General features: G+C 40.3%; 1 protein-coding gene across 1 annotated transcript; it reads left to right on the forward strand.

Annotated features, from left to right (window-relative positions):
- The first annotated feature begins 392 nt into the window (after nt 1-392).
- zswim7 (zinc finger, SWIM-type containing 7) lies at nt 393-17,237 on the forward strand. Its single transcript, XM_083927128.1, has 5 exons — nt 393-474; nt 2,268-2,289; nt 5,396-5,498; nt 14,531-14,635; nt 16,902-17,237. Exons 1-5 carry the CDS (start codon nt 399-401, stop codon nt 17,010-17,012), a joined length of 417 nt encoding a protein of 138 aa, XP_083783254.1. The 5' UTR covers nt 393-398; the 3' UTR covers nt 17,013-17,237.
- Nucleotides 17,238-17,892: the final 655 nt, after the last annotated feature.

Genomic DNA, 17,892 nt, shown 5'->3' on the forward strand with positions numbered 1-17,892 from the left:
CAGTTTTGTTTTCTCCCTAATGTTATTACCTCACAAAGAAAAGGGAATTGGAAAGATACATACCTGGTGTTTGATAGGGCAACATAAGTGGATTCAAATAGCATGACAGTATAATATAAGGTGTCAGGTGGAGCATTAATAGCCTTTTCCTAAATTGGTATCGATATACACCTGTCTGCTTTAAACACAAGCCTAATTAGACTACTTTGGGTTTAAAGGCAGGTGATATAGTCAATTTTCTCATCAGTTCCATCTCAAACATGTCTAATGGTACACAACAGTGTCCATGGCCTTTTATTTTGTAGGAAATCGAACGTTCAAGCCGGAAGCCGTAATATTTTGGTTGCCCCTGATTGGCTACCGGAGCCGTTGACTTCCTGCAACAAAGCGGTCAGAAGATGCGTTCATTTTTACCCGCGGTGGCCGAGCAGCTCCTCAGAGATGTCCAGAAAACATACCAGGAAACGTCCCGAAGTAAGTCGACGGTGGTAAAGGGAGATAAACAGATGAGGGCCGTTTTAGTGGGAAATTAGCTGCAGCATTAGCAGCTAATGTAGCAGAATGTGACTTTCTGAGCAAACGTATCCTTTGTTAGGACGGAATACTTAACTTTCCGTTCATTAAAACACAGCCGTCGTTACTATACTTTAGAGTCACGTAAGTGTAGTGTTTGGTACATTTTGACTTAATGTTGTTCCAGAGTTTTTGCAACAATGTAGTTTGACATTTGGGCTGTAGGAGGCGCTGCTGTAACACACTGTGCAGCTTCCATCTCCTACTAAAACACAGGCCCTTTTCATAGCAGATGTGTTGCAGGAAGAATACAGGTGTAATTCATAATATCAATAATAGGTTCCTCGTATAGGCCTTTTTTTTTTTCTTTTTACAGCAGATGACAAGCATTTTCTCTCGTCCTAGATGGGAAATGTCAGGTAGTAATGATGTTACTAACAATTGTTCTGTCCATGTGTCCCAGTAAGACCCGAAACAGAAGCATCTAAATTCGACCATCATATATTTCATTATTTACACCTGTGCTGTGAAGACGGCCTATGGTGCATGCTGGCTCACCGGGATACTGAGATGAAACTGAGCTGTTATTTATGTTATCAGTTGCCATGAAAAAGGCTGACTGGTAGCATTACAAACAACACGTCCAACACGATGAGACTGACACCATTCACATGTCACTAACACATCTTCATCAGCCGGCTCTCAGATCCACAGACGACATTACATTGGACATGATCAGTTTTGGTCTGACAGGATATAAAATATGGGAATGTTATGCCACAAAATACTACAACAAGGTTTTGTGTATATTGTCCATAAAGGATTACCTCCAGCCCTAAATCCCAGTATTTCCCACTGTGCCTCACTGTCAGTGGTTGTGGTTTATCTGTACTTGGACATTTTTTACTACACAGCTGAAGAGCAGCTTTTGGCTTCTGATTTAAATTGTATACTGAAGTCATGCCTAGGGACTTAATAATACGGCAGGTTTTAATAGTTGACACAACATCTCAACAATAGTTTTTACCCGTATAATCTGAAACGGTCATTAGACTTGAACTCACAACTGTTTGGCCACCAGCTTTCCTCTCTTCCCACCAGACTGTTGCTGCGGATCAAAACATAGTAAAACATTTTCCAAAATGTAACAGTATAACAATGTAAAAATATATAAAACCTTAATTGTACCTGAAAAGTAATCAAAAATTGCACAAATCAGATGATTGTGAAGTATAATGGAGTGAAATGTGCATTTCTTTCTGTGTAAATGTCAGCGTAGAATATAACAGAGTCAGAAAGCAAGCACTCATGTCTGGGCATTGTTCTCCTGTGGCTTATAAACATGTATTATGAAGCAAAGTCAAGCCAAACAAGTATATACAAGAAGTAAATGTTCTGTCTCATTATCTTTAAATAGCATCTTTACCTCAACATCAACACAAGTGTTCATAGTTATAGCTTTTTGGGTTGTTTATGAAATAGGGATAAGTGTTTATATATGAATTATGATGAATAGTGGATAAGAGGGTAGTAACAAACAAGCGTAAACTTCTTCCTGCTCCTTTTCAAACAATTCATTTAAAATATTTAAATGTGTGTTGCTAGTATATTGGATTGCAGTATATTGTATATATTGCTTGCTTATTGAATACATTCATTAACGTTTTATCACTTTAAAATCTTTGGCATTGATTTGTTTTGTAAATATATGAACACACGTTAAAGCAATAACTTAATTCTCTCTTTTTTTGCAGTTCCTGATGACCTGCTTATTGCGTAAGTGACAATGTTATTATTCCCCTTATTACCTTTTAACTTCCATCACAGAAATGTAAAACTAAATCTGCCACCAGTTACATTAGCATAGTTTTTACTTTAAGGCGATCTAGGGCTGGGTAAAATGTCCAAAAGTCATTTGGACATTGCAATAGAAACCATATCGAAAAATATAAACAATAGACATTGTAATACCATTTTTCTCCCAGCCCTAAGGCTATCCAGCAATGTAGTAAAGTAAAAGGGTCGGCACAGGGCTGAATGTGAGTAGGTGTGAAGTGTAGAAACCACACTGGATTTGCCACAGTGACGTAGCACCGTGACACAGTGTTGTGATGCTGCTCTGTGTCGTAGCTGAGAAATGTCCTGGCATCGTGGTCTGGAGTTACTGAGAGTGAAAGGGTGCTCACTGTCTGGGTCAACACAGCCACATCCTGTCTGTTCTGTCTTCATCATACTCTGTGGTAATTCACCAGCAGACATCACTATACTTTACATTTGTCTCCTGGTTTCTCCTATCTCTGACTCATAGGAAAATACATTTTTCAAAACTAACAAATTGAGCAATTGAAGTTTTTTCTTACATTAGAAGAGTTCTTTCTAATATAATGCATCACAGGAGCATTAATATGATTGAACATCTTATTTTGCATCCTTTTGCCATATCATATTTATAGTCAAATAATATTATATTACATATATTTTGATTTTAAAACAGTCGTAGAGTGGTCTACAGTTTTAGTGAAGGATATTCTAATTTTTCATTTTTGATTAATTGATTAATAGTTTAATCTATAAAATATGTCAGAAAATACTAGTGAAACATGTCCATCACAGTTTTGATGTCTTTAAATGTCTTGTTTTTTCAGTCTAAAACCCAGAGATATTCTGTTTAATATGATATAAATCCTCTAAGCAGTTTCAGTCAAAAGCAACTGGACTTGCTTGTTTGTCTATGAAGACGTTTCACCTCTCATCCAAGAGGCTTCATCAGTTCATGTACACACCTGACCAGGCTGGGACTGGTCCAACTAACTGGTGTAAGATCCAGGTTTTTAACCTCTCACAAGGGCGATGATGTCACTGAAACCCTTTGTGCTCCAAATGCCCACGACCGTCCTTGGAGTGACAGTCGTTGGTGGGAAGTTGGTTTGGACTTTGTTAGTGCTCTTTTGAGTCTGAACAACCGTCATTGGAGTCACAGGAGGTCATTTGTGAACAGTTGTTCTTTGAGGTTAGATTGTTGAATCTCCTGGGAAGGGATGAAAGGGCAGCATTGTAAATTGGAGATAAGTGGTGTCTCAGCCCTCCTCCTCTGTTTAGCGATGGTTTCTCTACTTTTGCATAGATGGCTTCTTTTACTCCTCTTTCAAACCATCTGCCCTCTCTGTCCAAGATCTGGACATTGCTGTCATCAAAGGAGTGGGCTTTCTCCTTGAGGTGTAAGTGGACAGCCGAGTCCAGGCCTGAGGAGTTAGCTCTCCTGTGTTGGGTTGGGTTGTTTTGTTTCTCCAATGTAGAGATCTTTGCATTCCTCGTTGCATTGGACAGCATAAACCAGATTGCTTTTGTGGGTGTGTGGTGTTCCGGCCTTGGGATGTACTAGTCTCTGCCCTCAGTGTGTTACCGCGTTTGAAATACACAGGGAGGCAATGTTTGTTGAAGACTGTGGACAACTGTTCACAAAAGGCCTCCTGTAACTCCAACGACGGTCGTTAAGACTCAAGAGAGCACTAACGAAGTTGAAACCAACTTCCCACCAAGGACTGCCAACGACGGCCATTGGCACTTGGAGCACAAAGGGTCCCTGTGACATCATCAGCCTTGTGAGAGGTTAAATACCTGGATCTCACACCAGTTAGTTGGACCAGTCCCAGCCTGGTCAGGTGTGTACATGAACTGATGAAGCCTCTTGGATGAGATGTGAAACGTCTTCCTAGACAAATAATCAAGTTCAGTTGCTTTTGACTGATATTGCTTTGAGGATAACAATGACCTGGACAAATGAGAATATTCACAGGACAATATGATAGAAAACAAATACATGAAGGGAATCTCCTTATAGAGAGACTACACAGCATTTTCTGCCATTTTTGCATGAAAAATTACTTTAGACTTGGACTTCTCTCTTTTTATATTCAGTGGATGCATAATGTTCACATTTAGACGTGAATAATAATATTTTGAAGCCTGATCTTTAGACGTAAAGTTTTGGCATTAGTCTCTTAAAATGAAAGAGCAAAAGCTTCACTCTAGATTCCCGACAGTCGTACATGGAGGAAGTGGCTGTAAATGTGGCAGAGATGCTGCTTCTTCGACCGACAGTAGCCCTGACAGTACACACACACACACACACACACACACACACACACACACACACTGACACACACACACACACACACACACACACACACACACACACACACACACACACACACACACACACACACAAACACACACACAGCACGCTGATAAAACATGCTTATTTAAATGGAACCACACCTCCACCACAGGCACTCACACACACACTGGCTGGGACAAGCAGTTTGTATGTAATACCATGTACAATGTATTTTAAAGGGGAATTATTATAGTTATTATATATACTGTACTATATTAAATATATTATACTACAATTATTATAATATATATTTGATATGAACATATAAGTAATACATTTTATTTCTAGAAAATTATATATTTGGATATGTTAAATATATATATATATATATATATATATATATATATATAATAAGTAATAATAAATGAAAATGTTAATGATAATTATTATGAATAAGGAAGCTTAATTAAAATGAGTGATGACGAAGGGGTGTAATTAGATATGTGTCATTTTCGAACACGTTTGTCATTCATGTATCTAATTATGTTTCTATTCTGTGAAACGTTATTTCCTGTGACAATTTCTTTTTTCTTTTGTTTTCACATGTTCAAAATAAAAATTTGAACACAAATCTCAAATCTGCATAACTTGTGTTGCACAAACCACATTTCCATGTTGCCGTGTTTTGTTATTTAACTTGAGTGCAAAAATACAAAACATGTTGTCTGTGTGTCTTTCACTCGTTTTCTTCCTCGTGTCTTTCAGACTGAAGTTCGTGTTTGGGCCTTGTGCGCTGCAGGCTTTGGACCTTGTTGACCAGCATTCAGTCACCTGTGTGTCTTCTCCCAGTGGACGCAAAGCATTCCAGGTCTGCAACGCTTCTGTCTACTGTGAACCCTCACTAACAGTAGCCCGTTTATATACTACAGATTAATGGTTGGCATCCTAACATGAAATCATTACCTAAGCAAAACAGTTTCCACCTTGTAAGAGGTACATAATCAGTGTGAGCAGGAGATTTCTCACTTCTAGGAAATTAAACTAATCGTCATGCTTTTCTCACCAAAAGAGTATATATTAAATTTGTAAATATATATATGGCCATCTAGATTCATACGGTAATCAGCCCAGTCGATCGTAGAGCTTTTGTGTTTTTGTTTCTTTTTAACTCTTTTTGGGGGGTTTTCAAAGTTCAGCACACAAATGAAAATAGTATGGGAGTGAAAATAGAATTTCACAAATATATATATATGGAAAATATCATTCAACAAAACAACAAAAATACACTGAAGAAGGAGTTGTCACACATGCTTAGAAAAAAAATCCTCAACTATGGCAAACAGGTTTGCAAGATATTTAACCGATTTTCTTCTGAATGTTTATTTTTAAAAAGGTTAAAGAGAGAAACAATAATTACGAGATAGAAAGAGGGTGGGGGGGGGGAGATCAAAAATAAATGAAAAACTGGAGGGAGTCAGAAGGATGTCAGATTGACCAACGTTTTGCGACTTCCACTTAGGCCAGGCTGTGTCGGGGAAGAAGTGAGTGCATTGTTCCTAAAGTGGTCTATAAGAGGTGCCAGATCAGGTAGAATTTGTTTTCACACCCTCTCAATGAGAATTTAATCTTTTCCAAATGCAGGTGATGCATAAAATCATTCAAAGGGGCGGAATGGGTTGGAGCCTGTGTTTGCTTCCAATTTAATAAAATCAGCCTGGGTGCTAGTCAAGTTACAAATAATATCATGTGATGTTGGAAGCTGGTAAACACACCTGGGCTAGTGAGGCTGGTGACTGCCCACAACTGTCGCATGATAAATGGGCACCCAATAATTTGGGTACATTTTTACAGACCTTATTTCTTGATAAATGAAGTCAATGCAATGTTTTAAATTGCAAAAGTCCAAAAGCCCAGATTGAGGAAGAATGGAGATAGCAAACCCCAGGTTGCTTGCCCAAGCTACTTTTAGATAATATAGAGAGGCGATGTCTAAACTTGAAAGTGCGTTATAAATAATGGAGGTACCTCCTTTGATCAGTGGATGAGCTTTTGTTTTTAAAGATGTATCTCTATTATACTTAGTTTTTGGTTCAGCCTTGTTTTAGGCTTGGGGTCCAAAGATCTGCTATCACTTGCCCTGTGAAGCACTTTCTCTGTTAAAATCCTCTCAATCAGCTGATCACAGCATTTTTCTAATTCTGGTGTTTGACATTTTATAATTGTAATACATAACTACCATATATATTTACAGTATATTATAATATCTCAATATAAACATTTCACTACAAACCTTAAAAAAGGAACTGACCTGTGTATTTGTTACATAATCGAGTGGGTTTCTTGATTGAGTTCTTAAATCATAAAGCACTTTACAAATACAGGAATATTACCAAATTGCTTAGTTCCAAAGAAGAAATGCTATTACTCCAACCTCAAACTTTAACTGACCTGAGTCACCCTGTCCTCAAAGTCAAAAGTCAATCCCAGTAGGGATGTAGAGTGACTTATGATGGGAGAAACAAGGCAGCCCACTGAGGCTGTGGTCATTGTGACCCAAATTTCCTGTAGACTCCTTCAGGCCTCTGCAAAAACAGTTTTATGAAAGGAAATGTAAAATACAATGCAGCTAAATAAAGACATGGGTTCTGTTCTGTTTGGACACTTTCAACTGTTGTTGGTGTCTTAATTGTTCGCTTACGGTAATTTCCCTCAAGGTTCTCTGGTATGTGTGGTCCAGCATAATCGGAAATGATTAATGTAATGGTCTATTTTTATTCTCTTCTCCTCTGGAAAATACTTTTTGCCCCCAAAATGTCCTCTTGCTCTGTGATCTTCTGTGTTTTCTCAGAGGACAAATCTGGTTTGTTCTTAGCCGTAAAAGTACACAGAACACATTATAAGCTATATGTGTAACTTATATTTGATACATTTGTTTGAGTTTCCAAGTATCGTTAGCACTTTGTGATGTTTAGATTTTAAGTTTTGACCATTGAGGTCTGTGAATCCAAAAACACGTTGTTTGTACTAACTGAGGGTTTAAGAGTATATTCTAGGGATACACATTTTTTTTTGTTTTTTACCAACTGATACTGGTAACTGATAATTACCAGCTTCTCATGGCCAATACCAATGAGATAACTGATGATTTCACATTTTTTATTTTAAAGAAAATGCGCATTGATTGACTTCATCGCGATGCGTCGCTTTGTTTACAAATCTTTCCATAGACCTCAGAGTTTTTGTGCGTCTTGTTCGACTGTTTTTGAATATTTTCATCGACCAAATCTGCAGTAAACACTCCACCTCCGCATCACACCAACGTGAACCTTTCACCGCCATTGTTTTAAATGTCCGCACATGGTCCGTCCTTCTTTTTTTCTATGGCCGAACAGGCGCACATAAATTAACGTCGGAGTTGCCGTAGGCCTTTTGGTCGTACACGTGCGCACGCTTGTACACATGCGCACGCTCGTACACGTGCGCACGCTCGTGCTCGTACATGTGCAAACGTGCTTTACAGAAGCCAACTTCTCCCAAACGGGCTGTGGCCGGCAAGCGCGCGGCAGCTAGGCGCGGTACGGTTGCACTCACACTGGTCAAAGGATCTAGACTTTAGCCGTGAAACATGCTTGGGCACGGTACTTATGGACAGTGTGAGTTCGCCCTGCTTCTAAATCTGATAAATTTGCAGAATCATTTTGGTGCTTCTTATATATATATATATATATATATATATATATATATATATATATATAATATAATATATACTATCACTAGTTTAATAAACTATACAATTTGTAGCTGTATCGTAGCTGCTATTGCCACTACTCATCATTGATCATGTTTGCCACCATAATTATTATCATTTTCATATTCTGTCCCCTTAGCTGTGCTTGTTTCTACTATTCTGTTGTATTAACTGTCTTAACATATACGTCATATTCACATTACTATAAATATTATAGTTACTGTTAGGCTTTGCTTGCATCTCTGGAAGTGTGTCTGTCTGTCTCTCTCTGTCCATCTGTGTGTCTTTTCTCTCTTTCTCTCTCCTTTTCTTCCTCCCCAACCGGTGCAGACAGAAGTCCGTACTCCACAGAGCTGGGTCTGTCCGACGTTCCTGCCTGTTATAGGGAAGGTTTTCGTTGCCACTGTACTCTACAGAGGAATTGTTGGGTCTATGTAAATCATAAATAAGTCATTGAGTGTGGTCTTTACCTACTCTGTAAAGTGTCCTGAGATAACTTTTGTTATGATTCGACACTATAAATAAAATTGAATTGTATTGAATTGAATTCTTGCTTAGACTTTTTCAATTACTGATCAAGACCGGAACTGAGGAAGCTACCAGCATATTGGGCCCCGACTTCTCCTGGAAAACGTCACAAGTGCAATCCGTCCTATAGCTTGAGCCTAGCACATATCTGTTAGAACTTGCTTATTTTGCACACATGTAACTCAATGTGCTGTACTGTTATCGGGCTGTGGAGACAAGATGATTCTGCTGGGGTGGGGCTTCTGCATGTCGTGCCTTTCGGCGATTTTGCCAGAAGTGGATGAGGACATTTGCGGCAGAGGAGACAGTGGGTCATTTGAAGCATAAAACCTGGGCGTAGGGCGAGGTGTGAAGTTGGTCCGAGCAGTGACTAGCTCTTTCATCTGGTCAGTGAACTCCAAGAAGAGAAGGGTGACCTGGATGTGGTTTGGGAAGGGGAGGAAGGGGAATTTGTTGGTAAGGTGGAGACACTTCATCTCTCCGCTGATGTCTGTCATGGTCAAAGCTCTCTTCAGGTGGGGGCTGAACAGGCTCCCTATCAGGGCTTGTGCCATGTTTTATTTTGGCTGCTTGATGTTTTGATTCCTTCTGTCTCGTGTCCCTTGGCAGAGGGAATGTTGGCGATCCCAGAAAAAGTTTAAATTGTCAATTAAGCACAGAGCAGTCTTCAGACGTGCAGAACACAGGGTGTCTCTCGAGGTGCAGGGCTGGCAGAACCAGGTCGTCAGAGGATTCGTCAGAGGCCAAGGAGTGGACGGCTGTCCAACAGGGCGGCATGCGACAGCCTCTCGATAGGGCAAGCCTCACCCTGGCAATGGATGTTCAGCGTCAAGGGTCACTTTCGTTGTGAATCCTAAATCTTCAGCTTTAAGCCAAAAAGAGTCTTTCTGGATTCTTCAGCTTCGGCAGCTTTGAGTTAGGTGGATGAGTGTTAGTGAATAAGTGGAAGAGAAGAAGGAAGAAGTGAGACGTCTGAGGAGACAGCTTGGGTTTACTATCTTTAGGTCCAGTTCTAAGGTGGGGCCTGGATAATGAGATGCATTCATTTTCCCGCCTAAAGTGGGGGAACACCCTCTTTCCTTTGTCTCCAAAGACAAGAGATCAGTTTTCATATAAACATACAAATCAGGCAAAGTGTAGGAATTTAACAGTGAATACAAACACATTAACACATAATGTGAACGTTCCTCTCAATAATTAATAATCCTGTGGAAGTGTCAGTGACGCAGTAACATCAAATAATTACATTTTCGTTGTGTTAAAATAATCATTCTGTGATAGTAGTGTAAATGTAATTTTGATAATGTGAGTCTCTGTCTCCTTCGATCAGATAAGGAGTCGTAAAAATGGTCACAGGTTTCTGTGCGGGGGTCTTGAGTTAGAGTCAGGGTGCAATAAACTCACCTCTTGAGAAAGAGGGGGGAGAAGTGGGACTTAAGCCTTTCTCCATTGGTTTACAGATACATTTCACTTTTTGACAGTGTCTGTTTGTCTAACATAAACTAGTCTTCAGTGCGTTTCAGCTTCACCTAAAAGGTCAGAGGGTCCTGAGAGTGGTGAAGCAGTTCGTAGCTGGGCCGAGGAACAGAGATAAGGCCCAGACAGGCCAGGGAGAGAGATATGAGAGACAGTTATGATAAGGATGAGGGATTTTTGATCAGACTGGCATTAGGGGCGTCATCACAAATTGTGTCCCCATTCTTTGATGACGACATACTGTAAAGAGGCAATGTCTCTTACACTAAGCTAAGAGGTTCATCCAGTCTATGAAATGTATGAGAACATGAAACAGAACGTCGCTGCGTAAATTGTCAAGTTGTGCATAAGATGGAGTATTTTCTAAATTAATCTTTGAGTAATTAGTGTTGATTTTTACCTGTCAACCTACTCCGATTTGTTCAAGTTAAACATGCCTGATGCTTTTCCATTGAACTGGAGGTGCAGGCTTCTCTTTTGGGAATAGTAGTGTTGCATCATATGCTAATCATCATCACAGGTGATGGTCGACTAGCAAGAATTAAGAAAAATGACGCAACCGACACTGCTTTGTCTAAACAACAAGGCAGTGGACTCTTCTAGTGCTATGTTGGTATTTAGCCTTTCTCAGGTTAATGTATGGTTAAATCAATGAATTTTACTTTGTGGAAAAAATAACCCCTCAGCCCCCTTATTCACTTCATAATAGCGCCTGTTCTTTTTACAACATGAATAGCATGTTAATAATCACATAACATTCTTCTTTCTCTTTGTCATAAATCTTTTGAGTTTATTTTGTGGCATTAGCAGTAGTGAGTGTTTCTGCTGTGATCTAGGCAGGTCTTTTATTTGTTTTAACCGTTAGTGAGGCATTAAGTGAGACTTAAGTTCAGACACAGTGTCTGTCTCAAAGCTGTGTCACAAATATTTATCTTACGCTGCTCTCTGACTCTGTCGATTTAAACTTCAGTAAGCAGCTGTTGGAAAACTAGCCACTCTCTCCCCATACGTATCTGAAACCACAACATGGGTCGAATGACATTAAGATATGATATAAGTCCTGGCTTAATGTAATCACAGCAGCGCTCTTACTTTCAAGAAATAAAAGCTGGAAGAGAGGAGGTGAAGATGCCACTCTGAGGATCAGGCTCTGTGTTTCCTCTCAGGGCAGACTATATTTGGGCAGCACACTGTGACTAAGAAGAACGTTGTTAAACCTCGGAAAGAGAGTGAAAGCAGTGACGACATTTATCTTAAGGAGCGGTGGCTCACTTAAAGAATAGAGACGCGCTGCCGCTAGTCCTCCTCTTGTCAAGAGTCCTTACACATTTCCTGTGTGACGAGGAGAGAATGAGAGGGCAGATTTCTCTCACCACATTATAAAAAGTAATCTTAACAAAGCAGAAATAAGTTTTCTCAAACGGGAGTTTACTGGAAGCACGCTGATATAGTAGATAAATTAATAAAGTCCACCATTTTTGTCATTTCCCGTTAATATGTTGTATCTGTGGGACACTTTTGAGTTTCTCATGTTGTTGAGGTTATTTGGTCTCCTCGTTCCTCTAAAGAAATGAATAACATGACATTAGATCGTGGCATTTCACTGCTGGGATTTTTCACCCTATCTCCTTCTTAACGTACAGTGACCTTTTCATCAGTGAGGCTGTAGTGAGTCATCTATTCATTTACAACATTAAAACATTTGGAGGCTCAGGCTGGATCAAATTTGAAGATTTTCCCTGTTTTGTAAAACTGTAAATTGAATATATCTAGGTTTTGGAAGTTTTGGTTTTACAAAATAAGTAATTTGAAGACTTTTGAAATTTTAGTATGAAATAACTTTGGGGGTCTTCACCAGACCTCAGATCATGTTTAACTAAAATTCAAAATAATCTCTACCTATATGGACAGGCTCTCTCCCAGTGGGTCTGGGGGCTGTTCAGGATGGGTGAAGGGTTGACAGAATACAACCCTTGACAGCCAGCTTCCTCCTCAGGGCTGGGGGCAGCTAAAGGAGGGTAAAAAACAAAAAGGCTAGCAAACTTGGAAAAACAAGGAACATTAATTAATGCAGATAAAGATGAAACAAAATATAAAATGGTCAGACCATCATAGCATGAGCCATCCCACATCCCCATCCCACCTTATTTCTTCTTCTCTGTCTGTCTGTCTTTCCCTCCACACTTGAAGTAAACAATTGACTGACGGGCGGTTCCTGAAGCACTTGTCAGATACATGTGTTGTGTGTCTGTGACTTTCCAGAGTTTCGACATTTCCCTGGAGCCCTCTTTGTGGTGTGGAACCAGTGGACAGAGGGCCATCCAAAGCCCCGGCCCTGTGGCTCATGACTGCTTCCCGGGAACTATTCCCGTGAGAGCCAGCATTTCAGGCAGAGACGGAGCCAGAACTTTGCGGAGGCTTTAACTCTCACCGTTCCCTCTGAAGCGACTGAATGACAGATCTTGATGTATAGTATGGTATATTTGAAGGAAATCTGCATCCTTGCCAGGCAGTGGAAGCCTACAGTTTGTGGTGTGTGTTGAGCTGCCAGCTTTGCAGTGTGAGCTGCGGCAGAGCCACATTATCCACGATGACAGCAAACAACAAAAAGGGCCCAAGTGTGAGCTGGTTTTCAATAAACCTGGGTCTTTAGAAACTGTTGAGGTCCTTGGCCTGGTCCCCACAGTTGTACTGTTTCTATCCAGATCCTGCTGTGCATGGTGTTTTTTTCATCTTTACTGAGGAACTTTAAGCCCATGTAATTGTCTCCTTTGTGCCTTATTTATAATGAAGTGTCACGTTGAGGAAATGGGAGGTTTTTGCTTTTGTAGGTCACAGGGAAAGGTAATTTATTGAAGCTCTGGAGAATAATGGAGCCTGCTCTGCCATCTTGGGAGGCATTAGTTATTGTGAAGTGTCAAGCTAATCCACCGACTTAATGTCCTCATGTGTCATGTGCATGACGACGAGACTTAAATCACTGTCTGTAGCTGGAGAGAGCACCAGCGTTGTGGACAGGAGGTTCTGTCAGCTGACGCCATTAGACCCCCACATACAGTACCAGCTTAAAAATGCATCGTCTCTGTCTCATCTCCTCCAAATAACTCATTTGAAATGATGATGATGGCGGTGGAAGCAACCTCACCTTCGACACAGCCACTGGTGACACACCAGTGCGTCCACCCAAAAACAGAATTCAAGTCATTTTGGACTGCAAAGTCAGTTTCCTAGCTATAAATCCCAGCATGGAGACTTGAACTCATGATGTCCTCAGATGACATTAGCTGGTGGTGTAGTAACACTGAAACAATGACCGACTCTGTGGGTCACTCAAATCAGTTTATTTGATGGGATGGTCTACAATTGTTAGGTATTAGAAAAGGTGCCTTTATCCCAGTAAAATGCCATGCCAGTTTGATTTTCATACATGAAGCAGCTGCAGGGCTTGTCTCCAGGTGATATCATCATCAGCCCTGTCTCTCTGCTGTGTAACTTAAAAGAAAACGTCACCCTAAAAATGGCCATTTTTATTATCAATTACTCACAGAGTGTTGCCTTGAATTCTCGAGGAAAACATTGTTTTGTTGCATGCCTCCACAGTGAACGGAGTATCACAGCGTGAAGAAAAGTCTTGATGTATTAAATAAATAGGGTTTCACAATAACAACATCAGAACTATATGAAAACATCTGTTTAGAAGCTCAAACAGCTCATGCAGTATAATATACTGTATATAGATATAGTTTATCCAGTCATATGTTCAGTTCTTCCAAAACACTTCTGCTACTGCCTGCGTAGCTTGCTCAGGCGCACTGTTTTGACTTGGATATTTAAGAGACATGAAAATATCTACGGTGGGTAAAAATGACAGCCAGTCATGTCTGGACTAGTTGAGGGACATTTGGGATCCAGGAAAGAGTTTGTTTTCCATCATGCCTTTACTGTCTCCACTGCTGCTCAGCCAGCGACTCTGCACGCAACCTTCAGCCAATACAAACAGCGCTGTAATCATATTTGATTGGAGGACCCACTCCCTCATATACAGTAGAAGCAACTCACACTCATCTCAGTGTATGATCTTTCAAATGAGGTGAATACACACAAGCTTTGCCACATATTTAAATGTACTTTGCATGAATCTGTTGCAGGTAATTGGAGGCTCGGGGCGCTTGTACACTTGCTTTGTGTCCGGTCACTACTGCCCGTGCCCGGCCTTCGCCTACACCGTGCTCCGCAGAAATGAGGGCCCGCTGGTGAGTGTCAGACAAACTGTTACAAGTCAGGCCACGTTTCAAACCACAATACTTACAAGTACCAGAGGCTGGCACTGACTGCTTATTCAGGTTGATGTTATTTTTTATTTAATTTTGCCACCTTTAGACAGTAGCTTTGTTTCTATCGTCTTCAAAGAAACAGGGCTGTAGGTTTGGTTTCAGGGATGGGGAGGACACAAAGAAATGCTGTGTAAATGACTGTGTTTTTAATGCACTAACCTTTTCTATAATCACATTTAGTTTTTGTTGATAACAGTGTGCATCTTTACTAAAGAGCACTGTCCTATACTTTAATACCTAATGTTTAAGGCTGTAATCCTTAAGATTTCATTTAGTTAAAGTGTAATTCTGGTGCAAAATCATCCCATGGTCTTTTTCGGCACTAACATACATCAAATAAGCCATGGAGACAGCTTTTTTTTGTGTACGAACTATTAACGGAAAAATCCGAGAGACTCTCTCCGATTAGCTCGGATTAGCTCTGTCCCAGAGGCTCGTCTGCAGTTACATCTTACCGCCAAAGCGGCCGCTAGAAACAACTATCTCAACTCTTACAGATTACAACTTTAATATTCTTGTTCTTCCTGAATGTTCAAATGTAGTATCTTTTTTGGGAAATTATTGACTGAAAAACACAGAAAACATGCAGTGGACTTTTATTGTTTATTTAAGCCCTGAGTACTACCTGCAGGTCCCATCTCCACACATCTGACAGTATGGTAACCTTTATGTAGCCAGGCGAAACCCAAGTGACCAGAATAACTCCCAAATACAGGATTTTGGATCCTCAGTGAAAATTGCGCCACTGCAGATATTCAAGAAAAAGTTTAACAAGAATACCAAACCCTACACAGAAGAAGAGAAACCACAGAGATGTACATAAAGGTGTCCTGCTGGGGTTCGAGTCTATATGAAGACCAACTCACAAACACACATATAGCACACAGTGAATACAGCAGCATATTTACACACAGAGACAGCAAAGCTATTGTTTCTCATCAGTCAGGCTTGTATCCTGGAGAAACCGTATTCCAGTCAAAAGTGAGACATAGCACACGTTTAAATGTGTGTAACAGATGTGCTGTGGTCAGTCGTGTTCTTGTCTGGTCACTGAGGGGTGTCTCTACTCTGACCGGCTGTTTTAGCTCTAAATATCTGCAAGCAAACGGCCTGTGCTCTGTGTCCGAGGGTCAGGAAAACCCTGATTCCCCGGAGGATGCTGCTAAACTCAGTGTGAGAAACAGAGAGCTGCAACATAGAGCACAACAGCACCACTGATTTCATTCCTCATGAAAACACACTGGAGACAGAAAAACAACTATTCACTGCCTCATAGCTAACTTGTATAGTTAGCTATATGAAGCGGGAGTCGATGTTTTTGCACGAGTGGGAGTTAAAAGATGGCGCAAGATAAGACTCATCGTGGATCAGATTATAACATAACCCTCCAGTCCCAAAGTCAAAACTATATGACCCTCAAGAGACTGTGAGTTTAATGATGCAGTCTGCAGTCCTGTGTGTTCATTCAGGGGCTCTGTAGATCCCTACATGACTGGATAAGACCAAACATGGTCCATACTGCTCTTGACATGTAGGTCAGGGGACAGATAAGGAGCGCTCCCTTCAAAAACAGACAGACATGTGTTAATCAACAGAGTCGATAGGAGAAGCTGGTAAACAAACTTCTGTATTTTTGTCCTTTCCAACACACTTTGCCCCCTTGTTTATGTAAACCACTCATCCACAGGCGTGTTAGTGAGAAGGACATCTCATTTATAATGCATGGCATAGGCTGAGGGTGAAAACAAATCAATGATTAACATGTTAATGTTTATAAGAATGAATGTGTTCAGTGACAAATGCACACAAATGCAGAACTGGGGGGCTATTTGTCATTGAACACACATTTAGCTACAGGAGTTACATCTTATTCATCACACAGATGCTCCATTTGAAAAATAATACACGCTGAAAAGCAAACTGTGCTTTTAATTTATAGACATGTTTATAATTTGATATAAAAATTGGAAATTGTTCTGGCATTGGCTTGAAGTTTGGATTGACGCTCACTCAGTGGGGAATTTCCAGCAAGTCAGTGCCAAGCAGTTCCTCTCCAGCTTGGTTTTCAACCAAGATCTTTTAATCCAAATGATTGAAGCATCATTACGGCTTCAGATTTGTGTTATTAATCACATCCCTGCCCATGTTCATGCAATGAATCAGCATCTGCGTTCTTTTCTCCCAGTGCAAACACATCCTGGCCATCTACCTGTGTCAGGCCATGGCTGTGACTCAGCAGGAGAGTGTGTCTGATCAGCACATGTCCATGCTGCTCAGCGGGACAGCAGCCCTGTGACACACACCAGGTCCTGTATGTGCGGTACAGCAGGGGGACCAGCACACCTTTATGGACGCTCGTGGATGAGAGCTGATGTTTTGAACAGACACATTGGGGAACTGCGGAGGGGAACTGAGCCTCGGTTTCTGCTCTTTCACTTGTCTCTCTGAAAGACACCAGATGTTGCTTATTCATTTTTTCTTTTGAAAGAGTTCTTGATCTGTTTCCAGGGAAACGACATCTTTATTCAGCTTTATTTTTAGGCTCTTGAAGCTGAAGCTGCCTCAATTAAGGAAGAAGTGAGCGTCTGCGTGCTGAAGTGACTTCAGAAACATTTTAAAAACATGAACGATGTTTCCAATGTGTAAATTGTAGATATAAATTGTCAGATGATATAACGTTTGTTTGTTTTAGCAATAAAGACTGATCTGCAACAATATAAACATTGCCTTTATTAACAAAATAATTCACCATACATACAGTTTGCATCATGTTAAATAGAAGTATCAGTTGCAGTTTTGTTGAATGAAAGAAAGAAAGAATTGCCTCTGGAAAGTTTGAACATCAGCTTAACCACAGTGGATGTTTGTCCTGATTAGTAACAACACAATAGCACACGGACAGATAGGTACTTCGGAATGAAAGGCAGGAATGTTGAACTAGATCAACCTGTTATTGTCCGTCTTACCTTTAATATCGTAAGGAAGAAATAGAAGGCAATATTTTGACATCAATCAATAGCTTGTAGAGAGCCGGACACCTACAGTACTTATTTTAACACATCAGTCAACAAAGACAATAATACAACGTTACAGTGCAGTTACAGTATAGATGTCTCCATTGGAATGTACTAAAACTTTGGCACACTCCTGTATTTAGCCCTTGAAGTTAGTCAGAG

Source organism: Echiichthys vipera, assembly GCF_963691815.1.
Source record: "Echiichthys vipera genome assembly, chromosome: 14".
Classification (NCBI taxonomy): domain Eukaryota; kingdom Metazoa; phylum Chordata; class Actinopteri; order Perciformes; family Trachinidae; genus Echiichthys; species Echiichthys vipera.

Bases quoted from the DNA above. Each gene is read 5' to 3' on its own strand.
- zswim7 (XM_083927128.1), top strand. From the start codon at position 399: ATGCGTTCATTTTTACCCGCGGTGGCCGAGCAGCTCCTCAGAGATGTC. The intron at 5,499-14,530 runs GTCTGCAACGCT...AATCTGTTGCAG, and splicing joins GTGGACGCAAAGCATTCCAG to GTAATTGGAGGCTCGGGGCG. The intron at 14,636-16,901 runs GTGAGTGTCAGA...CTTTTCTCCCAG, and splicing joins GCAGAAATGAGGGCCCGCTG to TGCAAACACATCCTGGCCAT.